Below are 27837 nucleotides of genomic sequence, written 5' to 3' on the forward strand. Positions count from 1 at the left end.
TTCAACTATTATTTGAATCTAACATCATTTTGACTTGCTTTCAGGGGCTCTAGAGCATTGAATTTCAAACAGTATTGTTAAAAAGTCTACTTCATTTACTCCTGCAGTCTTCAAAAATGAAATTGGATGTAAATGCTTCAGATTCTACACACTTGTGCATTTTCCCTCAATAAACACTAACATAAAAACGCCAAAGAAACCAGCTCTTTAGTGTGCTTTAACATGAACTTACAAATGAAGTCCAATTTAAAAATGTAAGCATACAACTAGGCTTTACCAAAGAGGAACATGTTTATTTCACTTAAATTCTTAAAAATACTTTTTGGCAGTTGTCACATAAAATGTCCTAATGTAAAAAGACTTCATTAAAAAGAAAAGCATGAAAAAAAAAAAAAAACAGGCCCAAAATGTTAAGATTTTATTTACAAAGCTTCTTTGTTGTACAGAAAGTAGAAATGCTGTTACAATCTTGGTGTAACTGGTAGCCACAGACGGCTGACTCGCCAATCACAGCTATCCACGCTACAGCAAGAGTCTTACATGGAAACCTAACAACGCTTACAGTTTTGCTGGGGTGCAGTCCCCAAGCTTGGTGGTGAATTTCCAAAAGGGACTAACTGGAGGAAGGCGGAATGTCACAGGAACTATTCTTTGGCTCTTTGGGTGGGTGGGTGTCCTGGGGTTTGCATCACAGCTACCTTTTTTTTTTTTTAAACAGCTACCAAATCCGTATGAGCAGTCCAACCAACACTGAACAGTTCTTTTTTTGCAGGTTATTTAGCATCTTAATCATCTTCTCCTTCATCGTCTGTTTCTCTCTTCCTCTTTTCACCTTTCCCGCTTTCTTCCTCCTCTGCACAATAACAAAAATTCACTTTGAGACAATTGAAAAGGCATACTGTCTAGGTTATTACTAATGGAGGTAAAAATAGTGGACTTTTTGATAGTTGAGATTTTTAAAAAAAGATGTCAGCTTGATCTGACAGGTTGTTCATTAACAGGCATTAATTTTAAAAAGCATAAATAATGACTAAAGAACCAAGAAGGGCAAAATGCACAGTAGCATCTCAAATCACAGCAAAGTCCAACCAGTTTTTTCAATTTAAGTTGCAGTCTCCCAAATGTTTCTTATACTTGCTGGTCCGATGAAACACTAGCAGTTATTAAAATGCACAGTAAGGACTTTGGAGTAGCCTGTTTCTGACCCATGCTCACTAACAACTGACCCTGGGCAGGCTGCTCAAGCTCTTCCCTTGAAGCTGTTTCCTTGTTCTTATAAAATAGAAACAATGGTACTGACTTACAGTGTTATTCTGAGGATTAATGAGATAACACAAAGTATGTAGGCCTAAACATGGCAAGACTCAAACTGTAGCAAGTCTAACACTGACTAAAAAAAGATGACTTAGACCCCTTTAGGTATTTCAGACACAGAGGCCTACATAGCACTGTTTTGTCAACTAATAAAAATTCATGGCTATTTCAATTAAATTGACTAAATCCTTGTCAAATTATGTACCAAAAAGCTCCTTGGAGGCAGAAATCATGTCTGAATGGCTGCTCTATCAGTGTAACGTTTGTCTAGTGCCTGGCACAGAGAACAGATGCTGACAAACCTTTGAACCAATGGAAAGCACAGGCAACAGCCTGGTACTCTAAAACCTACACAAGCACGGGAATCTGTACTTTCAGTGAGTAATAAATGGGTGTTTCACGGGTTTTGGTTGGGGGTAGGGGCAGGAATAACACTGATAAAATGGGAAGGTGCTATGTATATATTCTGTAAAAATTATGACCCAATTACGACTTTTTAAAAGGAAAGAATTCAAAACATAGAAACCTCAAGCCTGGCAATAACCCAGACAATAGGGTCTAAAGACAGTCCAAATGCAGGGGCTGGAAACCGAGCCCCCGTCCTCCAGACAGGCACCCCCAGTTGCTCACTGTAGGGCAGGTGGGTGGCACTTGCGTGGACACAATGACAGGGCTATCTGTCCATACAAAGAGCCCATGAGACCACCAGGGCAAAGGGCATTTTATTTTCTCTGTGGTTCCAAATTCTAAGTTAATGGACACCCACCCCAAATGCAACTTTCAACTGAGGAACAAGGTACACTCATTGGACCCACCTTCATCCTCATCCTCATCCTCATCATCTTCATCTTCATCAACCTCTCCATCATGTCCAAATTCTTCTTCCTAAAGAATGGTAAAGGCATATCATTATTACGACTCATTCTAATACGCCAAGTTGAAAAGTACAAAAACTAAATAATTTCCCAGTATATGTAACAATCCATCAAGGAGAAAACATTAATGTTATTTTTATCTAGTTTGATGTACTGAAACGTCTGAAATGTTTTTCTTAATAAGTTTAATTTAAAATTTTCTTTGCACATTGCTTTTCAGAAGCATTTTATTTTCCAGACATGTTTAATTAGTATACAACTTTTAAACGAATAATTCAAGAAATGACTTAAAAATCTTGAATTTCAAAGCAGGTTTGGACAAAGATTTCTACATTACCACTGTTACAAAAAAAGCTTCTCTCAGAAACTTAATTTCATTAAGGACCTATGAAAATTATACAAAGTGCTCAGACTTATTTCTGCACTAAACACCCACATGCTTGTTGATGACATCTAAACCAATCCGTCGCCTGTTTTTACAAACCTCCTTGAGGGTCAAAGTCAAGTCACTCCTTTCTCCTGTCCTTGTATGGCATTCAGTCCCTTTGAGATATTGTGTTACTAGGTGCCCCATTAAGCCAGACTGCCTGCTCTCCCAGGGCAGGACCACATTCTTATTTAACATCACACCCTCCACTCTCAGGATTCAGTAAGCATTCTACTTAGAATTTACTAAAAGGGGGTGGGAGTTATAAGAGCTAAATTAATCAGGCTGATATCAGACTATTCACAAGTATACTAATTTCTTCAGGAGGCCTTTCCCTTTTTTCTTTTTAACTAATTTTAATTAGGAAGTAGGGCAACAGAGTCGCACTGACCTCCCCACTGACTTCATCTTCATCCTCTTCCCCTTCTACATCTTCGTCTTCATCTTCATCATCTTCATCATCAAACTCTTCCTCCTCACCATCCTCATCCTCCTCGTCCTCCTCATCTTCTCCTTCTGAAAACAGTCCAAAAGGAATTCATAAATACCGCTGATGTCCCACGGGGTACCATGAGGTACACCTGCTAAGGTGTTGGGGAACTGTGGGCTGGTCCACAGGACAGAAGCTGGGCTGCAAATGTCAGAGGAAACCATGAACCACAGTCATTCTCTTTCTCCCAAGCCGCTGTAACTCGGTCCTTTTGTCCAACAGAGTCCCATAAAATCCAAACTCCAGGACTCCTGGGAAACTGGATGTACATTAAAACATTCACTAAAGAAGTGATACGATGTCTGTCATTTGATTCCAAGGAAGGAAGGGGATAGAGGGTAGGGTGTATGTACAAAACAAGATCAGCCATAAACCAGTAATTGTTGAAGCTTGATCATGGGAACATGAAAGTTTTGTTATTATTTCTACCTTTGTCTGGGTCTAAAATTTTCCATAGTAAAAAGTTAGAAAAAATTCAAAGCTTCCCAAATGGGGAACTTGAGAGACCCCTCCGATGAGCGGGAGGGGCAGGCTGAGGAGCACCGCCACCCTCTGTGCCCCTGCCATTTGGCAGAGGCCTCCAGCCAGGCAGGTCTCACCTCTCCAGGTCCTGGAGCTTGATGTGCCCCCTCCTGCCTCCTGAATGCTCTTCCCTTTCTTCTCTGCTTGGCTAACAATGACTCAACCTTTGGATCTCAGGTACAACTCACTTCCTCGGGCAGACATGCCAGACCTAATGCCAGCTCAGTCTCACACACAAGCACCTGGTGCTTCTCCAACACCACACACTCTGCTCACTTGGGATTAGTTAGTTGTGATTACTTAACATCTCTTCTTAGTAGACAGTAAGCTCCAAGAGGACAGAACCATGTTTGTGTATGTGTTTCTTTTTCCCTTTCAAAACTGTTTTCCACAGTGTCTGGCACATAGGAAATGCTCAAATATTTGTTGCCCTGACTGATCTTCATCTGCCAAAGAATTTCCTTTACAGGATCCTGGCACATGGGGCTGTTCAACCTGTTAAAATGAATTCCAATAGACAACAAGAGGCACGAAGTGCTTTTAGGAGTAACTGAGAACCTGTGGTGAGGGGAATAAGTGACATAAATATTTGGAAGCAGGCGAGGCATCCTAATCTATGTCCATGTTACCCCCTTACATCCTACCCTAACTTTTTCCCTTGTTTCAAATCTCCTGCAAAACTGTAAAAATGCTTCCTGAGTTCTACTACACCAATAATCACACCCAGTTGCCCAATCTTTTTCCGCCTGTCTGTCTTGATCATTTGTCTTGTGTATTCTTACCTCTAAAGAAGAGAAATAATCTCAAATTATGCTTCAACATCAAGTACAGCGTAAGGAATATAGGCAATAATATGGTAATAACTACATATGGTACTGGGGGTGGTGGTAGTAATAGATTTATGGGGGGACTCACTTTGTAAATTATATAAATGTCTAACCACTATGCTGTATACCTGAAACTAATATAATAATACTGAATGTTGACTTGACTGAAAAATAAAAATTAAAACAGATCATGGACATAAATATAAGAGCTAAAACTATAAAACTCTTAGAAGAAAAAAAAAACAATGCTTCAAATACAGCAATACCACAAATTCCAGCAACATCAGAAATTGTAGAATACATTTCCTTCATGCTGACTGATGTGAAAACTAATCACTCTGCTTCCTCTAAGCCACTTGGAGGCCAGAAGTCATTTCTTCTAATACTGACTCACAGTAAACGTGTTACTGTGCAAGGAGAGCACAAGCTGATCCAAAGGATATTTTGGGCAGAAAATATCCAAAGATACTGGATCTTTGGATAAAAATATCCAAAAAATATCCTTAAAAATAACTGAGTGTAAAAAACCTTGGTTAAATATCAAAAGTAAAAACTATATTCTATTTCCATGTTACAGCCAGATATTATTTCCCTTATTAATGAAAAATGGAATCCAACATACAGTACTTTGAAATCATTACCTTCTTGAACCACAGTCACATATTAAAAGCAGGAAAGCTATTTTATTTATTTGGATAGCACATGCATCAGGTACCTATTAGGTGTTAGGCCCCGTGAACAGAGGAAAAAAGCCCCTACCCAAGAAGACAATCACAGCACAGCTGGAAGGGACAAGAACAGCAGAGTGACAAGTGCTGTGAATGAGGTAGCAAGGGGGTGTTCTAGCATGCTCATGAACCTAACCTCTTGTAGGGGTCAGAAGTCTTCCTGGAAGTGTTGACAAAGGTGAGTTTGCAAGGATAAGTAAGCAGTAACCAAGACAAGGGAACAGCTAGGAGGAAGTCAGGGGACATGAAACAATGGTCCTTTCAGTACACTGTAAATCACAAGGACTTCAATGAGTTGCAGCCGCCTATGATCTCTAGGCTCGAAATCCAACACATTAGCTAACAAACCATTTCTATTTGGAATCACCTAAAGGCTTCAATATCCCAAGAGCTTATTTAAAATAAAGCAGAGGTCCTGGCTCCAAGTTTACCAATGTAGGCATGTAACCAATGCCTACATGCATGGATATGAATTATTTTTCTCAACGGCAAGAACATTCGGTAGCCTTATCAGAACCCTTGAAAGGCAGAAATAAGGTTCACTAAATGTTACGTCCAATCACCTTCATCATCTTCTTCTTCATCCACACCATCCACTTCGGCATCTGAGTCAGGAGCTTCTCGATCCTCTCGGTCATAGCCGTCCAGGTAGGTCAGCTGGGGCAAGAGCTTGAAGACGCTGTCTCGGTAGTCATTCAGGTTAGTAACCTCACAGTTAAACAGATCCAGGCTTTTCAGACATTCCAACTTTTTCTGAAGAAAAGGACCAAAAAACACACCTCCTAAACCAAAGGAACATAACAACAAAACCCTTCTCCTGAAGAGGTAAAATTCTAGGCTTGTATTTAATCGGCTACTACCCACTTGGCCTTGTACACAGAAAAACATTTCCAGTCCTCTGCAACCTTCATCGTAGAGGCCACCCAGTTTTTAACCAGTCCTTCCCTTCTGCATCTACTTTCCTCAAAGAACTGTCTTCTCCTGGCAGCATTAGTCTTAGGAAATATGAAGTCAAAAAAGTAGTTATTAAAGCCAAATCTTTTCACACCATGAGATAAGTCAGAGAATTTAATAAATTTGTTCGAAAACTGAGTTTAAACATTTGAGTTATCGAGTGGCCAATAAGAACTGACTGGGTATCGAGCAGAGTCTTCAATGCTCTGGGGCGGTATGGGGAAAAACCAAAAACAAAGACTCAATCAATCAATCAACTCAGGCTCAAAGTGCCTGAGATTCCTATGTGGGGACATAGATGTGAATCACTAGAGGACAGAATACAAAAACCACGAAGTGTGGTGGTGCAGACATTTTCTGGGAAGATGGGAACCAATACAGGCTGGAGAAAAAGAAGGGAAACTCAGAGTTCAAACCTCAGAAAGAGAGCAACATTACGCTCTTTTCCTCCTTTATAAATTTTGGGGAAATGTTTGACACTATTACCAGACTTTTCCATATAATATTCTTCTGATGTTACCACACCTCGAAACTTTTTTGTGACACCTCGTTTGTTTGGAACCTTCGTTTCATTTATCTGTAATAGTTAGGGACTAAAAGCTTGCCTCAAGAAAAATCTTTCTGAGCAATCAAAGTAAACAGGAAAATTTCTAGGTATTTTACTCAGATCTTCATCTGTTAGGACATCAGTACATTAGAACTTCAACCCCACATCTATTAAGTCTTGATTAAGAGTGAATTAAGAGACTGGGAGGGCAGAGGTATTATTACAAGCAAGCGAGAGAGCAGCAGGAAGTGACAGCAGACCCTCTTAGGGAGAAGAGGAGAGGGTACAAATGCACAGAAAGCAAACAGAGTGCTATGTAGCCTGGCATCGTCTAGAACAGGGCAACAGGCCCGGAGGGCATATCCTACACAGCGTCATAAACATGACTTTTAATCATTCTGAATCAAGAGAGAAGCTTGGTATTCTCTAAGAAAAAAAGGAACAGAAAAATAGGAAGAGGCTCTCTGCATGAAGTTAAGTTGCAAAAAATCAATGTTGTTTAAAGGCTTTGATGCTTTACTGGGAATGCCATTTCAACATTCACAAGGACCTGAGGAGAAATGCAGACTAAACAAAACCTTGTCTTCAGGACTTGAGAGATCTGTGTGTGTCTGCTGGCCCATTCCGGCCCACTGCCTGTTTTTGCAAAATAAGTTTCATTCAAACACAGCCACTCATGTGTTTATATATTACGTATTGTTTCTTTGGTGCTACAATGGGAAAGCTGAGTAACTGTGACAGAGACTGTGTGGCTGACAAAGCCTAAATGATCTATTATTGTGCCCTGTAGAGGAAAGTGTTGCTGACCCCTGCACTTACAGAATCGTCATCTTCCTGGTCAAACATGAAGTTCCCACACTTATTTTATTTTCACTGAGCAGCCCTTGGGAACGCAGAGCAGAGTTACAGCAACAGGAAACGGTACTCCCCAAAACACCAGCGTTACATAAGTCAGTCCCCTGAGGTCTTCGGAAAGCCGTCCCCAGCCCTTCTCAACGTGGGGAGAGCTGCTTTTACCTAGTGTCGCTTTCAGATTAGGTTCCCCAATGGGCAGCCCTGACCTCCAGATGCCTGGGTATGAATTTTCACCCAAGAGAAGAAAAGATGCTGAAATACCACCCCAGACAACTAGCTGGCATACTGGGAACTCTCTTCTCTTCAAAAAAAGGCTGATTCTCTACCAGCTAGCACATAACCACAATTTAGGTAGCTTTCCCCAAAAGGCGCAGTCTAAAAATTCATTGCTCAAACTCACTCCCCAGGAAAGGATGCACAAAGAATGCACACAACCAGATTTTTAAAGCTCTATAGTGCCCCAAGCCCTTTCTCTAGTTCTCTCAACTCTCCCCTTATACAGGGCCTCCAAGGCTCTCCTGTTTTTAAAACTCTTATGAATCTGTGATAGTTTTTACTAATTTTAAAAAAAGAAACCATTATAATTCAAACATGCCAAACAGTATGCTAGAAAACAAACAACAAAATCACACAGTTTTAGTACCCTAGAACTGTTTAAAGCAGTAATATTACACTTTAAGGCCCCAAATACACTACACACAGATAATTCAGGATCACAATGTAATGTCTAAATACTGCTAAAAAAAATTCACAACTCTATCATATCATAAATTTGGCCTAAAATGAAAAGGCTAGCCATAATAAACATTAAACATTTTATTAACAATAATTTTGCTTGCCTTCTTAGAATTTAGAAGGGCTTTGGGGGATGGTTTGGATGGCCCAGGTCTCTTAAAAAAGGTGTCCAAGGAAGTGTGAATTGATGCCTTCTTTGTCTCTCGATTAATATCCCTGTAGCAAGCAGAGGCATTCACAATCATTGCAGTGACTTGTAAGAACTGGGCTCAATGCAGACGGTGTTCAAAATGTATGTGGTTAATGAGGATGAGGATGGTGTTTTTCCCCACTGAAGAATACTCTCAGAAGTCAAAATGGACCCAACACCCCCCCCTTCACCTTCTCCTACAATTTTATTTTATCCCACGTTCTAACTTCAGAGGACCCACTTAGCACCTCTAGGAATCTGAGCGGCAGTTTCAGAGAAGGGCGGGAGCTCAGGCTTTTGCAGAGAGTCCTGGGTGTGCAGGCCTGCAGCTTTCTCATTGGCTGGCCCCATGTGTGACTCTGGACAAGGGATTCAGCCTCTCCCAAGCCTCAGCTTCCTCATGTGTAAAATGAGGGGCATACTACTTCTATCTACTTTGTAGAAATGTTCCTTGAGGTTACCAATGGCATAACACACATAGAGCATCCACTATAGTGTATGGCACACAGCAGATCTTCCAAAAATGGTAACTACAACAATGATTATTTCTCATTCTTCCCCACCCCAGGGGACCGACTTTCGCAGCCCCCAAAGGGCCCTCATACATCACCAACCAGATCTGGAACACCCAAGCAAACAGCCCCCACACAGTGTTTGCCCCTGCTCTGCCTCTGCGTGCTAGGGCACGGACAACGGCTTCTGACAAAGCATCAGAGAAGACTGGGGTTGCCACAAGAATTAGGCAGCAGCCAGTGATCTAGCAGGGAAAGGTACTACCTGGTACTCTGTTCCAGAAAAAAAAGGGTTCCCATGCTCACAATGACCCTAAATTGACAGTCCCGTTACTAACGTAAACAATAAAGGCTTAGTGTGGTTATCTGACTGAGAGATGGCACTTCATTTAGTGTTGCTGCTGGAACAGTTTAGGTCAACTTGGGTATGGAATAAATTCGCAGATAAAAAAAGAACAGGTCCCAAGAAGAGTGCAAAGAATGGTGGACTTCGATTTGAACCCCTATTTCCCCATTTATCCTATGATCAGTGAGTATTTGTTTTCTAAACTTGGTTTTCTCTACAGTCATTCTCTCTTCTGTAGCTTATATGAGGATTAGCTCATTAACATAGGCCAATGTTAATGTCCATGAACACTGCAAAACTCAGTAAATAAATAAACAGTAAATGCTTATTTAAACACTGGAAATGGGGATTGGTGTGGAAGAACAGAACTGGTTAAGAATGAGGGAGTCTAGCCCTGAGCAGTGTGGCTCAGCTGGCTGGGTGAACTCCCAACAAAGCAAAAGGTCGCCGGTCGAATTCCGGTCTGATCCCAGGTCAGAGCACATGCCTCGGCTGTGGGTTTGGTCCCCGGCCAGAGTAAGTTTGAGAGGCAACTGATCAATGTGTCTCTCACACTTTGATGTTTTTCTCCCTCTCTCTTCTTCCCTTCCCCTCTCTCTAAAAATATAAAATATAAATAAATAAAAATCTTAAAAAGGGGGGGGGGTCCAAGTATGTCTACCTACGGCAGAAAAAAAAAAGGGTCAAACTGATGGAACAAAAGTGAGAAAAGGTCCCCACCATTTATGAGAAATATGAGCTAAATACAGTCCACTTAATGAAACATACACATAAAGCGGCTCAGTAAAGGATGACTATATCTACACTGGAGCAGCACCTCAGTTAATAAGAAGGAAAAGACCCTATGATTCTGACAGGAAATACTCTTCATTGAAAGAAATCATAACTTAACTCAATCTTTCCTTGAAATACTAACAGAACATTCGCTGTGACATCAGAAAAGACAGATAGCAGAAGACCCTCTCACCCTCTTGGGTTCTGCTTCTCTGGATCCTGAAAGGCAATTCCTATCTGCTGTATAACCCTCTCCCAGAGGATGTCTGGAAGTTAATATAAACACTGACTTCATGTACATCATGTTAGCCTCATTAAAATGGAATCCTGCCTGCATGCCAAATTTGTAAAATTTTGTGTTTAGGAAAAACAGTCATTTAACAATCTCGAATTCACAGAAATTTCTAGATGCTAGCCAAAAGAACAGCCAGTGGGTCTGCCCCGTACCCTGCATTAATTCCTGTCCCCAGAAGCTCTTTTCTGGACACTACAACTTCTACATAGGCTGGACCTCCATTAGCACAGCTTCCCAACTTATGAAGCAAATTACATCACCTTATTTTATTCTAAGGACTCCTAAGTGAGGTTAAGTAAGGTAGGGATTATTATACTGTTTCATGAGTGAGGAAACTGAGGCCCAAGAGAAAAGAAGCAATCTGCCCAAGGTCACACAGCAAATCTATAACCCACTGCACTTGAACTTAACTTTCCATAGCTCATCCCAGTACACAAGACTGAGGAGGACTTGGGGGTTCCCATGCAAAACTCTGGGCAACTGTGAGCAGCTAGAGCACAAGACCAGGAGTTCGGAGACCTAAGATGTACCACAACTATCCTTGGACTTCTATTCCATCTGTAATTCAGATATGCCACCCAACACAAATAACTGTTTCTATAAAAGTACAGGACAGCCTAGCCAGTCTGGGGAAAAATTACATGTAACATGTGAAATTTTAAAAGGACAAAAAAAAAAAAAAAAAAGACTTCTCCTTTGACAGAAGCTACCACAGTATTAGGCATTCATTTATTTCCCTTACTATAAAGAAATATGAAAATGAAAATGACCAATAAGTCCTGGTTTCCAAATTCTCAATTACTTACCAAGGGTTCCAAGGTACTGATATCTTTCAGTTTATTTCCACTTAAATTTAGATGTGTGAGATTTGGAAGTTTTTCTGCCAACATGTCCAGACTTCCACAGATTCTATTGTCACTGAGCTCGAGCTGCAAGAGAAAATGCACACGGCACACACACAAACAGAGGAGCACATGTCATGAAGGCTCTGAAGAGCAATAGTTTCTACACACCAAGGTAAAAAAAACCCTGTTTTTATTAGTGCATATCACATTCATTTTGCTTGACTGAACCCCGATAAGCGGTTTAGATGCCAGTGGTATTTTGGGGCAGGAGAGGCAGGACAGGCTTGAGAACTGGCCCCTAACATCAGTGAATACATTTTCTAACCTAAAAAGTGGGTCAAAGCAAATTAGAATTCTTTGAGAAGTTGTAATGCTCTATACTTGCCAGGAAGGGGAAATGGTCCATGCATTCTAAACAGCTGATTGTGTGTGCCAAGCCAAGCTCACTATGCCCACTCGAAACCTAATCTGGCTCTGCAGTGCTGACACATTGTGCAGTGCTCCGTCGGGAAGCCACCAGGGAATGTTACTCTGAAGACTACAGTGGGATAGGCCCCAAAAGCCCTTCAAGAAGGTCCATGACCTCAGGAAAGGGAATGGGGCAACAGCTTCAGGGGAGCTACAACCAACTCCCTGGAGGCCACTTCTTGTATAAACCTGGCCTTTATAAGAACCTACTCTAGTTTCTCAGCAGCAGATCAAGTAGCACAGCAAGTGGTGCGCCAATGAAGGAAATGAGCCTTCAGCAAGGAATATTAGAATCTTAGAATGAAAGATACTGGAGCCTGGAAAAATTAGATGGTCAAGAGCATTTAATTCAAATTCTTTATTTTGCAGATGCAAAAACTTAGGCCATAGCGCTGGTTTTAATTCCCTATTTTAAGCACCAAAAACAATGGTAACTGTATCTAACCCTTACTTACAAGTACTTAAGTGCCAGGTACTGTTCAAAGCACCAGAAATACAGGTGTGGACAAAACCAAATTTACAGTTGTTTGTATGGAAAATAATACAATAAATAATAATATAAGAATAAATTACATGTTTTGCATACTCACAACTGTAAACCTACTTCTGCCCACCCCTGTACATGAACTCAGTCTTACAATAACCCCACAGGGGAAGCAAAATTATTACTCCCTCTGACAGATGAGGAAAACGAATTATAAAGAGACTATGTAACATCCCCAAGAGCACACAGCTGTTAGAGTGGTGGACCTATGATTTGAAGCTAGGCAGGCTAGTTTCAGAAGAATCTATGCCTTCTGCACTATGCTACGTACCTTGAAGAGCATAAAAACGTCATGTAATTTTATCTATGGCATGCAATGAAATAAACCTATGATGCAGAATACAGTAACTTCTAAAAATTTAAATAAATTTAAATAGTTGCTGAAACAATCAGTTTAAAAAACAGCTGAAGCCCTGACCAGTATGGCTAAGTTGGGCATAGTCCCACAAAGTCAAAGATCACCAGTTTGATTCCCAGTCGGGGCACAAACAACTGCATACAGAGGCTTCTCTCCCTCTCTTTCTCCCTCCCTTGCCCTCTCTCTGAAAAATAAATAAATAACATCTTTAAAACAAAAAACGAGCCTGCTGCTCAGGTATTATTAAATATTTCAGAAGAGGAAAATATAACACTTCAGACAATTCTTTCCTTCCCCTGGGATGTTCCAGTCAAACAGCTTGTCACTCACTGTATAACTTTTCATTTTTTGTTTGGTTACTCATGAGAGAAAGAGAGAGAAACATTGACTGGTTGCCTCCCACACACCTCCCCCCACCCCCCGACTGGGGATCAAACCCATGCCTAGGTACAGACCCTCACTGGAATCAATTCCCCAACCTGCTGGCTTGTGAGACAACGTTCCAAACAACTGAGCCACACTGGCCAGGATTCAGTGTATAGATTTTAAAATATAAGTCTACAGTCAATAAAGACTCAAGTACTAGCTTTATTGAGATATTAGTAAATCAAAATAAAAAGGGGAATACTGATCTTCGTTGGTCAGAATCCGCCAAAGGATTAAGTGGCACTATTAATTTGAAATGCAAGCAATGTGTAACTCTAGGAAACCTAACATGTATTAATATATACCAAATTTCTTTCAGATCCTGTTTCTTGCTATAAGTCAACCCATGCTGTAGGAAGTAAATAAAGTCCACATCAGCTGTGAGAACATCTATCTGCCTTTAAGTTTTATTCATGGATATTTCCATTCCTTGCTCACTAACTTTACAAGTGAACCGATTAAAATAAGACTTCAGAAGGACTTGATAAATCCTCTATACCAATGATCATTGATACACTTTCTGAATAAGTCTGATTGCACACAGACCATAGTAATTCAGGAAAATGTACTGGGATGCTAAGAAAGCAGAACACAAAGCACATACTACTAGAATCTACTAGCATCAAGTTCACGTGGACAGATGCTAAGAAGCCATCAGTTGTTTAATGGGCTACCGGAGCTTCCAGTGTCACCAATAACCCATGCGAATAAAAAGAATAACTCCTAAATCACTGAAGCACATACTTATCAGAAGAAAGGAAAAATTCACCCATTTAAATATAACAGGAGTCGTTTGTATAGGAAGCAGGTCACCCTGAAACCCATGAGGGCTGTCTGAGCATTTATTACCTAAATAAGGCAAACAAGTAAAAAGCATTTCTGGTTTTTAATTCATGTGCTTAGGGAAAAACAAGTCCCTCTCAGGACTCAGAAGCAAACTACAGGAACAACATACTGGCCCTTTGCTTAAATTTGATCCCACCTCTGTTTAGACAATAAAGTGAACACCTAAACAGTAAAGAATTCTTCAACACCTACATGACCACATAACTTTCTGTATGTAGTAAAAAAGGTACTGGGTGGTTAGGAAAAAGGAGATCCAGAGTCCAGTTTCGGCTCTAGTACTAAGCACCCCTGTGGGTAGCTTTAAGCAAATCACTCTACCTTTCTGGGTCTACTAGTGTGCCTGTAAAAGAAGGTGCTAGGCTAGAAGATCGAAGTTTCTTCCAGTTCTGACTTTCAGGGGTTCTGTGACCCCAGTTAAATGTGCAAGGACACAAAAAATGTCTCTCTCTCTTTAATTTAAAGAAGGGGGTTGGCAGTAGATAGTGACCGATTTGCAATCAGACCAATGAAGTGCTAACACCAGACCACCAGCTAAGATAAGGAAATACAGTAATGTTGTTACAATGAATTCTTACAGTAAGTCACAACACATTTTAAATGTCTAGTCGTTAAAAATCATGCAATGGGTTTGAATTATCATAAGGACTGTAAATCTGAAGTCTTTACTACTTAAACTCACCCTTAATAAGTATAAAACATGAAAAACATGTTTTATAAACATGTTTTATAAAACATGAAAAACATGTTTTATAAACATGTTTTATAAAACATGAAAAGTGGTAGGCACTTGTGTTTCCTAAACCAGAGCACACTAAGAATGAAATGCATCTAACATTATAACAACAAATTTATATTAAATAATACACTATTCACAAAAATATCATTCTTTATAACTACTATTTATTTAGCATCCAACATCTATTATTTTCAAACATCACAGCAGTTCTGTCAGGCCAGGTGGTAACACCAGTTTATAGGTGAGGAAATTGAGCCTTAAAAGGATTAAGTAACCTGCAGAAGGTGACCCACCAAGGAAACCAAAGAGCTGTAATTCAATCCCAGACATGCCCAGTTCTAAAGGCCACGTGCTTTCTGCTCCGCTAACTGCTTCCTTATATGTAAAATCATACATTTTCCCCTCGTCAGGATGGTTCCCTCTTTTACTGTTAAAGAAAAAGCACTTACCTTTTTCAATTTTGGTAGTTTGGGGAGATTTGAAACCGAAATCAAGCCTACATTTATTAAACTGAGGAACTCTAAGTTCACAAAGTCAGCTGTTAAGCCCTCAATTTTTCCATCATTCGACTTGCAATTGTCCAGGACAAGTTCTCGAACCTGTGGATGACAAAGGAAAAAGAAAAAAGGACACGCTTTCATAAAACACACAGAAAACAAAACAACAAAAAGCAAAATCACTAACCATAAACACCCAGCAAAACACACCCATATATAGAGACAGCCTCTACTTAGACCTAGATCACAGTTATAAATAAATGAAAAATGATTAAGCCTTTAGTAACAATATACTAATAGATACCAAGGGTGGAATGTTACACCGTGGTATAAATAAAGATTTAAACTCTTTCCTTTCCAGAGACAGAAACTACAGTTCTTGAGATATAAGTGAAGAAACCGTATCTCTCCTATTCCTTTTCCCAAGTCCGTTCTCCAAGGGGCAGCTCTGACTACAAACGCTGAGTTAAGAAACCCCTCGCCCTCCACCTCAAGGCCCAGAAGAATGACACAGGAAAGGAGGACTGCTTTACCTTTCCTATCAAGATCACAGAGAGATCTGGCAGCACCACACACGGCCACTTGTGGTTAGGATTATATTGACACTAGGAAGGGATCAAGATGCCAAGGCCTTAATTCAAAACAAAGACCAATGGTGGGGGGGAGAACTGTCAGACATTAAACTAGGTTCCTTTTTCAGACCATAAAATCTCCTTTGGAGGGCCTCAAATTCAGAACTCAAATTCATCCAAAAGTGTCGCATCTGAAGATTTTGAATACTGATTATTTAACAAACAGTCTACTGTGCTAACCCTTATTCCCACTCTTGCTCTGTGGTTGACTCTGAAACTTGCAAATTTTTTAACACGTTTTGATCAATTTATAGTGATGCAAATTAGTCTTAACCGCCAAAGGCATTCTTGCAGTGAATCTACCAAGTTTAATAACATCAATCAAGTGTATATATGTGTGTGTGTATATATATACACACAGAGAGAGAGAAGAGACAGAGAAGGGAGATGCCGATCGTTCTAAAATGACAAGCTAGTTAGTTAATACTGGCTTCATCCTCCCTCACAGAATCCAAAGATGCTAACTCCAGCAACTGCTATCACTTATGGAGAACTTACTATTCTTCATACCACCCTCCCCTGCTGTACAGAGAAGGAAACAGATTTATAGAGTCAGTGATAACCCACAACACCACAACTTCTCACTCGCTTCTTCATACTTCTCACTGCCCTGTCTGCTTCCTCCTCAGAAGCCCTGGTTTCATTTCGGTCAGGATGCATGCAGTCCTATACCTTTTTACTTCTTTCCTTCCTTCCTTCTTTTCTTTAGATAACCTCTGCTGTTCTTCCTTCTTCCGATGAAAATTTGCACATGTGAAAACCTAACAGGTCAACTGATGAGAGCGAGGTTCTGGAGACAGATGCCTGGGCAGAATCCTGGCTCTGCCACTTAAAACCCACGTGACCTTGGGCAAGTCACTTAACCTCGCTGCGCCTCAGTTTCCTCATCTGTAAGGTGGGAAAATAGTACCCGCTTCATGGAGCTGTGCTACAGCAGTGCTTGAGACACAGTAAATGCTGAGAAAGTAACCTCTGGGAAAGGGGGTAGGGGAATGACAGTGACCTCTGCTGTCCACTTTATTCACATCTATGCTTTTCTTTTACAAGCAGGTATTTTTTTTGTATTATGAAAACCCCAACAAACCATAGAAAACGTGACTTGTAACAGCCACCCACACCTAAGTAGTATATTGCGACACCACTAAGATGGTCCCATTTGGTTTGGGGAAATTTCTATATCTGACAGAGAATGCAAAATTATTATACAGAATGACACTAATATGCCAGAAGTCAATCTGAGGAGGATTTAGAGTTAGCCATATTGCCTCTTAAGCCATTTTGCCTTCCAGCTCACTGGGTGAAATCACCTTTTGGACAATTTCTCTCAACTAGTAAAATTCTACTGTAATGAGAATCATCAAAAACTACCATAAAACACCCTGGTTGGTGTAGCTCAGTGGACTGAGCATGGGCCTGTGAACCAAACAACCAGGGTTCAATTCCCAGTCAGGGCACATGCCTGGGTTGCAGGCCAGTTCCCAGCAGGGGATGCACCAGAGGCAACCACACATTGATACTTCTCTTCTCCACTCTCCTTCTCTTCCCCCCCTCTAAAAATGAGTAAATAAAATCTTTAAAAAAAAGAATTATTTTAAAAAACTACCATAAAACATTAAATGTGAGCTTCAGAATCAAGAAGAGGAAATTTGGAGAAAAAGTGTTAAAGTGGTTCTAATTTGCAGGTTTAGCAAATGAGTATAGAAGATGATGGAGAGGAATTGAGGTTCTAGTTTACAGAAAGGGGAACCATTAGCTAGATGGAAATAAGAAAGGAACAGCTTGCTGAGGGAGGTGTAAGGAATTACAAAAGGGATACCAAGCTTAAGTTTCCTATGGGATGGCCATGTGAAAGGAACCCCAGGCGGACATGGGGGTTTGGAGTTCAAGGGTGGTCTGGGCTATAGATTCCCTATTTAGGAGTCATCAGGATGGAGACACTAGTGGAAGGGTAGAATTCCTAGGAAGAAGACAAAAAGGATGGAATACTAGGGATGCTGCAAAGGAGACTTGAGAAGAATCAGGAGTACCCAAGAGTGAAGCATGGGCTGGAAACACCCAAAAAGGCTTATGAAATAAGGTACAAGAAATGGTTGAAAAAAAATTAGAAAACTTAAATGCCTATCAACAAGGGATTCATTTCCAGGAAAAAAGTACAGAATGTATGTTATTATTTACATAATAGATCACATTCACTTTCTTACATGTATATAAAATCTCCCAGGCATCACCTCTCAGGGGGAGAAAGGGAGCGGCTGGGAGGCTTTTCTCTAGAGCCCTGTTTTGCACTTCAATGATGAGACTATTAATCTGTGTTTAAAAATAAAGGTAAAAAGCCCCGTGTGGTATGGCTCAGTGGCTTGAGTGCCAGTCTGTGAACCAAGGGGACGCCAGTTTGATTCTCAGTCAGGGTAAGTGCCTGGGTTGCACGCCAGGTCCCCAGCAGGGGGCAGGCAAGAGGCAACCTCACACTGATGTTTCTGTCTCCCTCTCTCTTTCTCCCTTCCCCTCTCTCTAAAAATAAATAAATAAAGGTTAAAAAAAAGTCACTGCTAAGAATACTGCATGGAGTGGCAGGATTGTAGGGATTGAGCAGATGATGCAATGAGAAAACCTGAATATAACAAAACCTACTTTCTTATCATAAGCACAATCACATGAATACAAAGCATATACTTACACTGGGGAGATGGGCTGGGATGGGAGTAAAAGACAGAAAACTGTACTTGAACAACAAATAAATTAAAAAAATACAAAGCATATTAATGTTTATCACTACTGATATTTTAGTATACTTTTTCAGCCTTTGTATATTTTAAATATAGGTGAGATAAGACTACATAACAGCATACTTTAAAATAACAACTGAGTATCTGTTAACAGCTAAAGAAATGAAAGTGTATGGATGTACCGTAAATTACAATCTTCCCTTTAGAACAGTTCTAGTTTTCCCTTTTATAAATAATGCCAAGGTACCTTTTCATGTAAAACTTATGTAATTACGGTTGTTTCCTCACAATCCATTGCTGGGTGAGAGTATACCATTTGAGTCTGTTATTGAGTTATGAGTTCTTTATTTAAAATGGCAAACAACCCCTCTTTTTAACACTTTTTATGACCTTTCTTGATATTTGAAAATTCTAGGTATTTGCATTTAATTCACCTTTTTCTTAAGGATATTTTTTTACCCTAATGAGGAAAAATGCATCCCAAAAGAAATAAAAACAACCAGACAAGCCATAAAATACACATCATCAGCAGACACTTAAAAAAATGTTTAACTACAAGAAGTAATACAAATGCATATTAAAACTAACATGTTGGGTTGGCCAAAAAGCCCACTGTTTTTTTTCAGAACAATGGTTTTAGTAGTAGCACTTAGTGGTCTTTAACTCCAACAAAACAACTTTGTTAGACTGTATTGTGACAGCTGTCATATCAGCATGCATTTTATAAAAAACATCAAAATCGGTGAATTTTTCTGTTCTTTTAAAAAATATTTTATTTATTTATCTCTAGAGGGGAAGGGAAGGAGACAGGGAGAGAAATATCAATGTATGATTGCCTCCTGTTCACCCCCTGCTGGGAACTGGCCCACAACCCAGAAATGTGCCCTGACTGGGAATCGAACCTCTATCCTTTGGTTCATTGGTGAATTTTTGTGCAGCCATTTTAATACTGAAGATGGAAGCAGATACACAACTGAAACGCAAAAAAAGATCAGTGCGGTGTATGGAGAAGGGGCTGTGACTAATCAAATGTGTCGAAAGTGGTTTGTGAAGTTTCTTGGTACTACTGATGTTTTGGCCAAATAATTTTTTGCTGTGGGGCTGCCTTATGCACTGGAAGATGTTATCAGCACCCCTGGCCTCTACCCACTCGAAGTCAATAGTAGGAGATAGCTGACATACTCAAAATATCCAAATCAATAGTTATTGTTGAAAATGAAAAAAAAATGTGTCTAATGTTAACAGACTTTTGGGGCAATGCAGTATCATTGTGCTATTGTTGGAGGAAGGGCAGTTCTTCCTGTGCAGAAAACAGCTAGAACAGGCACAGTTACAGGTGAGCCTACAAGTGAGAGAGCAAGAATTTCAGGGAACACACACTGAGATCTTTCATTTTCTCTATGAGTAGGAGGCAAGAGAATTTACTGGGGTACATAGGACAAAGAGAAGGCATGTCCTTGCACCTTTCTAGGAAGGCTGAGGATGTAAAGAAATGTGCTACCCCAGAACAGGGCTCCAGAGGCACAGTAAGAGGATAGAGCAGAGTGGGAATTACTGCAGAAAGCAGAGACCACAGGAGGGTCCACTGAGTGCTGTGCCCAAGTGTGACAGGCCTGGAGCCATCTAGCCTGTCTGAGGCTCTAAACAGGACTTTAGTGAAAAGCTTATCTTCTCTCAGGCACTGTGTCAGCAGCATTTGAGATAACTAAGACCATCCACTCCCTCACTGCTTCTGGAAGTGTGAAGGGATCCAGCCTACTTCGAAAGGGAGAATACACCGGTGCAGGAGTGTGCATGGGTGTGCACTGGGGGGCAGTGGTGGAGGGAGTGGTAGACAGGCATACAACCCTGTTGCTTCCCACTCCAAATCCAGAATGATGGGGGGTTCTAATCAAGGAGAAATGGCCCTAGTTTCTCCATTTATGTCCCAATTCCTCCACAACTGCTACCTAAGCAGGGAACTGTGGGTGGGCACTTGGACATTTGTGTGTACAACTTAGGGAGAGCTATTTGGTCCAAAATAATTAGCTGGCCTTCTGCTCAAAAATAGGTAGTTTAACTTTTGGGGTCAAATTCACTCTTCTTCACACCTCAATTTCCAACCCAACTAGCCTTTTCTCAAACATTAATTTAAGGTAAATAAGAATTAAAAATAAAAATCCATCATTTCCTATTTAACTCGTTTTTGTTTTCTATAGCTACCAGCAAAACAATACTGTTTTCACGGAAAATTTTGAGCTATATTGTAGCTAAAAGTTATGGGGACAAGCTGGAAGCTGCAGAAGACATTAAGTCTCCCACTGGATCTCACTTCCGACCCCCTGCCCCCCCGCCACACACTAAAAACAGATCAATTTTATCTAACTGGTTGGGTGACCTTCCCCAACGATGTTATCCTTGTTATAGGAGGGTAAAAAAAATATAGAGGAATCAAAGATCATTTAAATTTACCAATTCTCTTAATTAAGAGAATAACATTATTATTGTAGTAAATGAAATAATCCAAAAATGTAGAAAGAAAAAGTAACTCCTGCTACTCTTGCTCATTTCCATTCTTCTAAGTTAACCAATGTGCAAACCTTTTACCCTACTATTATTTTAAAAGAATGTTTTCCAAATAACAATAAAACAAATTTTTATCAGTGGTTCTCAAATGTGGTGAGGTGGTAGAACTGCGGCATGAAGGAAACACCCATATCCTACTGGATGGTAAAGGAAACCATTCTAAAAAGCAATTTGGCAGAAACAGAGACTCACTTTATGAGAGGTTCAGTTCAGTACTATTTAAAATGGAAAAAAAAAAAAAAACCCAAACCCAAATACCTTCTAATCACCCCCATGGGGATGCTTAAATTATAATCTATATAGACACTAACAATGAGGCTATAATGAATAATTACACAGAAAGATAAAGATGTTTACTTTCTTTAGTTATAACTAACTAATGCAACACAACCCGAATGTCTATATGGTAGAATGGGTGTGTGTAAGAAATTGTTTAATTTTTGCTTATCTGTGCTCGCTTCGGCAGCACATATACTAAAATATTTGCTTATCTATACTATTTTTTTGGCTTACATGCATCTAATTTTTCTTCAACAAATACTTATTTCTTATACAAGGAAGAAAATTAGTTGCTGTGCAAACAATTATAATACTCCACTAAACTCAAAATTATATTCGAAGAGACACAACAGTAAATGACAATTTACTGGGAAAAAAGTTTTTTTCTCAGTAAATTGGGACTAAGGAAAGACTATCCTTATTTATGGATTTATGGCATATTAAATGTCTCAGTCTAGCAAATAGCCCAGCAGTGTCCCATTGGGGCTTACTTTGACTGTGAACCACAGGAACTGCTTGGCTTTTAACTTTGGACAAAAATCTCAAACAGAGCTGGTATCAATGCTAGGTGTCCCTAGATGCATAGTAACAAGGTGCTGGTACCAACAACTTGTGTTGTGTGTGCCCTGTTCTAAGGCTGTACAATTTGTTCCCAGAAGTAACTGACAATACAAATATTTTATACAAACTATTTTCTATCCTTGCCAGCCCATATGTTTGAATGGTTAGCACCATTCTTTATGAAGATTACTTTCAAAAGCCATCTTAGTCATTTTTTCCAGTGTGAGAACACACCTCTGATATCAAGAGCTGTTTTGGATTTAGAATTATTCCTCTTTCCCCAAATGACTGAAGTCTTAAGGATCCCAGAGGCCAATCCAACTCTCTAAAAGGTGGCTTGGCACAAACATGAAGAGCCATGTGACTAGCTGAGTTTGGTTTTAAAGGAGTCATCCCGGAATTTCTCATTTGCCAAAAGGATGATGCTTTTGTGCAAAAACACTTAACTTCTCATAAATTTCCCTTCAAAACCCAACCCATTTTTTCTCCCCAAAAGCCTTCAGTTTAAGGTCAAAGCTTTCATCTTTTCTCATAAGAACCTAACTCCTACTGGCCTCCTCTCCGTGTCAGATTTCTGTGACACTCTCAAGGCCCCTAACTGTGCCAGTGCAACAGGCACCCCTGGGGTCTGAGGCCCCAGGAGGGGGGGCTGGGCTGCTGTCTCGTTCACACTGCTTTGCCAGGTGCTAACATACTGCTGGTACCAAATGTCCGTTTAATAAACCACTGGATTACTGTAGGCTAGTGCTGTCCAATCCAGTAGCTACTAATCAATTGCGGCTTTTGAACACCTGAAATGTGGATAGAGCAACTATCAAACTGACCTTTTAACTGAATTTTAATTAAATAGACAGATGACTGGCCTGTCTTTAGCAAGAGGGCAAGGCCTAAGTCGATTACTTCCAAAATTAACACTTGCGCATATCTATACTTTAAAAAAGCAATGTATTAGTTATCTCATATAGGAAGAAATTCCATATACTGGGAACAGCAGTCCAGTTGTATTTCCCACTGGGAGCAACACTGCTCTTAGTAGTTTGTTTTTTAAACTGTCAACTGCTGTACGGTTTTCTCGCCCTTAAAAAAAAATAACCTTTTTAATGGAATTTATTGGGGTGATGTTAGTTAATAAAATTATGCTTTAGATGTATAATTCTATATAATACATCATCTGCATATTGTATTGTGTTTACCACCCGAAGTCAAATCTTATTTACTTAGTTCTTTATAGTACTTTAGCTTGTGCCCAAAGAATTCAAATTCTAGATCTGAAAACACTTACCACCATGTGCGTAATTTTCTTTTAGAAATTTTGGCTAAATTTAATCACTCCACATTCTATTTATTCACAACTACCCAGAAATAACGTAAGCGCCTGAAATTAACAACTCAAGAACACAACCCTTCGAGTTTCAGTGTGAAGAAGCTTAACCCTTCAATGTACTAGCACGTGGCCGACACAAAATGTCTGACTAATGAGCCGAAGGGACGACTGTGGTCCGACCTCAACCTTAAAACTGGGGGGAGGGGGGTACTTGGTCGAGATGCCCAGGCCCTCGGATCCCCCAGGGAAGTCTCGGCGCCCCCAACCTTATTCGTTGAGACCTCAGGGATTCAAAACTTCATGCGTACCAGGTAAACCCTGGTTAAATTTCCACAAGTGGGCAACTTGTTATTCACGGCTACCTGATTGCACTAAACGCACCCATCGCTTGCTGGACTGGGGCGAGGTGGGAGGACTTCCCCCGGTCTACCTGCGGCCAGAGAGCGCCACTCACCGACAAGGGGGTCTGGCAGAGGCGCGGCCTCCTCGCGTGGCGGCCGGGAACCGTGGCCCCGGGCCGGGCCGCGGGAAGCCGCTCCAGTTCGCGGGGAGGGCAGGGGCGGAGAAGAAACAGGCGATTCTTAAAGGCCCACGCGCCGCTCACGCAGCCGCAGCCCCCGAGTGCAGGCCGCGGTCTGCCGCACTATACACTTGCGGGGGGCAGAAGCCTCCGGGGCCCGCTGGCACCCCCGGAGCCTGGCCCGGGCGCAGCCGGCCGCCTGGCATTGCCCTTTTAAGAAGGGAGGAGGAGGACAGAGCTCTCCGGAGAGGAGATGAGTCGGCGACGGAGCGCAGGGCTCCCGCCAGAGCCAGCCGAGCCCTGGCCAGGCAGGCAGAAAACAACAGGAGCTCCGCCTGGGGAGCCGCGGCCCGCAGCCACCGCCGGGGGCGGGCGGGCAGGGCCGAGCCCGCAGGCCGGCTCTGGCGGCGGGTGCCGGCCAACATGGCGCTGTTTCGGCCTGTGGCGCGCCCCGGCTGGCGCGAGGAGCCGCCGCCCGCCCACACCGAGGGGCCAGCCTCCCGGACAGGGGGCTCGGGCTCCGCCGCCGCGGCGTGGGAGGGAGGGCGAAGCCGCCGCCACAAAGGCTCACCGGGGCCGACCGGGACCCGCCCTGGAAGGCTGAGACTGGGGAAGGCCCGGAAGGCGAAAGGGAAGCAAGAGACCGGGTGAAGAAAGTTTTATTTTTAGTCTTGAAAAAATGGCGGGAACCGCGTCCTTTTTTCAAACTTGGCCCCGGGAGGGGCGGCAGTTGCGCCACCTCCGCTGCTCAGGCTCGCCCCTCCCCCGCTCCGCGCGGGCCAGGCCGCGCCCGCCTAAGCCCCCGGGCACCCGAGGGGGCTTTTCACCCAAATCATAGGCAAAAGGCTCCCTCCTCGCCTCAGGTCCCCTGCCCTTCGGTCGCCCCGTCGCCAACCGCGAGGCCAGGCTGGGGGAGCCACCCCCACAGTCCGCGCTCAAGCCCCTTCTCCGGCCGGCCCCGGGGCGCACGAAGCCCGGCCTGGACCGCAACGGGCCCAGCCCGGGGTGGCCGCGGGGTTCCGGGGCAGGCCCGGTCCCAGCCGGGCCGCGCATCCCGGGAGGCTGCAAACATGGCTCCCAGCGTTACACAACCCCCTCCTCCCTCCCTCGCCGCCGGCCACTCGCACACACGCTCCTCCGGGAACAACCCCGGCGGACGAGGAGCTCAAAGTTTGGTTTCCCCCACCCCACCGCCTTCCCCGGAAGGCCGCGGGGGCCCGCGGACGCCAAAGAGTTAATCCCCGCGCGCTCGCTCCCCCCTCCCGCCCGCTCGCCCGCCTTCCCCGTCCGAGCCCGCGAGCTGCGCCCTTCCCCGCGCCGGGGCCAGAGAACCCGGGGCCCCGCAGGTGGCCACCATTACATGCAAGTCATCGGAAGGAGAGGGCTCCCTAAGGGGGCTCTGCTTACAGCTGCCGGGGTCCGGTTCCTCAGCTCCAGGTGGATCCTCCTCTTCATGTCCATGTTTCCCTCTTCCCCCCTCTTCAAACTTAACTTTCCGCGGCGGGGGCGGAGAGGGGAGAGGCGTCCCGGCCTGCGCAGCTAGGACCGTCGGAAGGGGTCTGCTGGCGGCAGAGGCCGGCGGCGCGGTCCTGGGCAGCGGGCAGCGTGCGGTCAAGCGAGCGGAGCCCCCGGAGCCAAGTTACTCACGGGAGCGGAGAGAAACCATGGAGGGAAAAGGGGGCTGGAGCGCAGCGTTGGTCTCACTACCGCCGCCCCCGGCCGCAGCCCCGCACTGCGCTTAATGCGGCGACGCGGCGCAGACTGCTGCTCCGCTCGACTCGGCCCCGCGCGGCGCCGCTCGACTAGGTGGCCGCGGTTGCACCAAGGACGGGGCGGGGAGACTCGGCGGGAGGGGCGGAGGCAGGGGGGAAAAGGCACAGCCCGGGGGACTGGAGAGACTTCCTCCCCTCCCTCCGGTTGCACGTGGGGTGGCTGATGTAAGACCTTCCTTGGGGGCTTCCCGGGCCCCACCTCGCTGCTCCCGGACGCGGGTATCTTCCCGCTATTGGACGTTTGCTGGAGGGCCTGGGGGGAGGCTTTACAGTCCGGTTTCGGGGGTCCGTAAGGCCAAGTCCGGCCGCGGAGGCTCGACTAAGCCAGCCCGATGCCGCGAAGGCGGGACACGTGCAAGGAGCGCGGGACACGCGGCTTTCGGGTTCACCTTCTCCCCACCGTATAGGTCAACAGCCCGAACCCTGCCATCTCCTTGGACTGGTGGTCATGGAAGGGCTACGCGGAACCCCGTCAGGAGCGTTGTACCGCGTGGCACCCGGGTGGAGTCGGCCTTCTCGGGGGCGGCTCCGGCCACTTGCCCAAGCCACAGAGAAGCCCAGCGTCCCCAAGTTCAGTAGAATCTCCCTGGGTTTCTAACATTTAACTATAGGCTAGCAAGGCAGCAATTAGCATTTCTAATGGAGCCTTGGAGTTTTACAGAGTTTTCCCGAAGACTTTTATCCCATTATTCCTTAGGGGACCCCTGTGAGGTGTGTAAATTCTTGTTGGTCTCGGTTTGGGTGAAGCTTGGCAGGTAGCCTTTGTGATGATCTGGTTCAGAGAGCATCCTGAGATCCAGGGTTAGAGCACTAAGTTTTGCTCAGCAGGTCTGCTTTGCAGACCTGCTAGAGTAATATAAGGTTATAGGCAGTGCAACATAAGCAAATGTGTGTGTCTAAAATTCTAATATAGACAAAAGGCTTGAGAGATTGGGGACAACGTGTGAATAAACAATTCTGTGCATCAACCTAAGGCTTTCTTTAAGCCTCTCTCCTCCCATTGTACCTTCGGCAAACACAGACATATCAATTCTTAAATATGTAATTCAAGTAAAAGTTTTTAAAAGGCTTATGGAAAAAAGGCAGGAACTTTCTAGTATGTTGTTTCCCAACTCTCATATTTAAAATGTTAGTTGTAGCACAGGAGAATGTTAGTCGTAGCACATTTAAAATGTTAGTCATAGCACAGTTTCTCTGCCATAGGAGAAAATGGTGAGGGAAGTACTCTTCAGGATGTCACACGAGGGCCAGCTGTAAGGTTATAAGAACCACAGGGCCATGAGACGAAGACTTTCTGGAAAAACTAGCAACTCAGTTCCATGAGCTAACAAGCAATGATCAATCATCCCCTTTTAGGGCTTGATATGTTCTTTTTCATTTAATCCAAAGACAGCCCTGTGAAGTAGGTTGTATTTTAATCATTTTACAGATGAGGAACTGAACCTTAACCTGCATGTCCAAGAGGTGGAGCTAGGCTTTAAACCCAGACGGGTCTAACGCCAAAGCCTAACTTCTTTTCTGCTACCCCTTCAGTCTGACTGGAATGAAGTCCTAGAATGAGGGCCTGATTTGGAACATGAGGTCGGGAACCTCTGTAGAGGACCTTTAGTAAGTACCAAACAGAACATGCAGGTGCCATCTTGCAGGTAAAGGGGAGATGCTGAAAGAGACTGCATCACAGTAACTCTGTGCTAGAGAGCGGTAACCTGGTGGCTCTTGGGGGAGGCAGTATTGATGCCAAGGGAGAAACCAGGCAAATCTTGGGACCTTGTCCTCTAGGACCAACTCAAGGGCATGAAGGACTCTTTCCTCACTAAATAAATGTGTGTTTTATAAGATTAAGCTACAAAGTAATTAATAAACATAGCCACAATGTGCTGCAAATAAAAAGAAAGCAAAGGAGCCAACAGAGGAGAGACTACAGACCCGGTACTGTCCCTTCTGACACAGCCGGTGCTGGCATGCACCTCTGTGAACAAAGAGCATGTGTTCCAGTGACATGCTGCTTTGTCAGGGGCTTCACTGCCAGAGGCATAAATAACACAGGCAGAACAGGGTGTGTCTCACTGCCCTGCCAACATCTCCCACTGGACTGTCAGTCCACAGGCCTGAAGGGGCTGTTGTCACAGTGCCCTGGTTTTGAATATTGGTGTGCTTAACATCATTCTGACTGAGTATGCATCTGGGTGTGAGAAAGAAGTAGGATATATAATAGTATCTAATCCATGGTTAGTATCATGTTCTTAGATTTATGGATTTGAATAGGGGCTGGAAGGGAATACGGAAAAATGAAAACAGCTTATTTATTTATTTAGGGAGTCCGAACTATGGATGAATCTCCTTTGAC

General features: G+C 43.1%; 1 protein-coding gene across 1 annotated transcript; it reads right to left on the reverse strand.

The window, feature by feature from the left end:
• Window positions 1-405: 405 nt before the first annotated feature.
• On the reverse strand, window positions 406-25509 carry ANP32B (acidic nuclear phosphoprotein 32 family member B). The gene is made up of 7 exons (XM_037140779.2): window positions 25126-25509; window positions 15064-15213; window positions 11198-11320; window positions 5747-5936; window positions 3008-3132; window positions 2130-2199; window positions 406-853 (listed from the first exon to the last, which is right to left on the reverse strand). The coding sequence occupies exons 1-7, from the start codon at window positions 25177-25179 to the stop codon at window positions 786-788; spliced, it is 780 nt and encodes a 259-aa protein (XP_036996674.1). The 5' UTR covers window positions 25180-25509; the 3' UTR covers window positions 406-785.
• Window positions 25510-27837: the final 2328 nt, after the last annotated feature.

The sequence above is a fragment of the Artibeus jamaicensis genome, unplaced genomic scaffold (assembly GCF_021234435.1).
Source record: "Artibeus jamaicensis isolate MK-2021 breed Jamaican fruit bat unplaced genomic scaffold, CSHL_Jam_final scaffold_1964, whole genome shotgun sequence".
NCBI lineage: Eukaryota > Metazoa > Chordata > Mammalia > Chiroptera > Phyllostomidae > Artibeus > Artibeus jamaicensis.

Excerpts from the sequence above, each read along its gene's own strand:
- ANP32B (XM_037140779.2), bottom strand. The coding sequence starts at position 25,179 with ATGGACATGAAGAGGAGGATCCACCTGGAGCTGAGGAACCGGACCCCG. Across the intron at positions 15,214-25,125 it reads GGAACCGGACCCCGGCAGCT|GTTCGAGAACTTGTCCTGGA; the intron begins GTAAGCAGAGCC and ends TGTCATCCACAG. Across the intron at positions 5,937-11,197 it reads TCAGTACCTTGGAACCCTTG|AAAAAGTTGGAATGTCTGAA; the intron begins GTAAGTAATTGA and ends CCTTTTCTTCAG.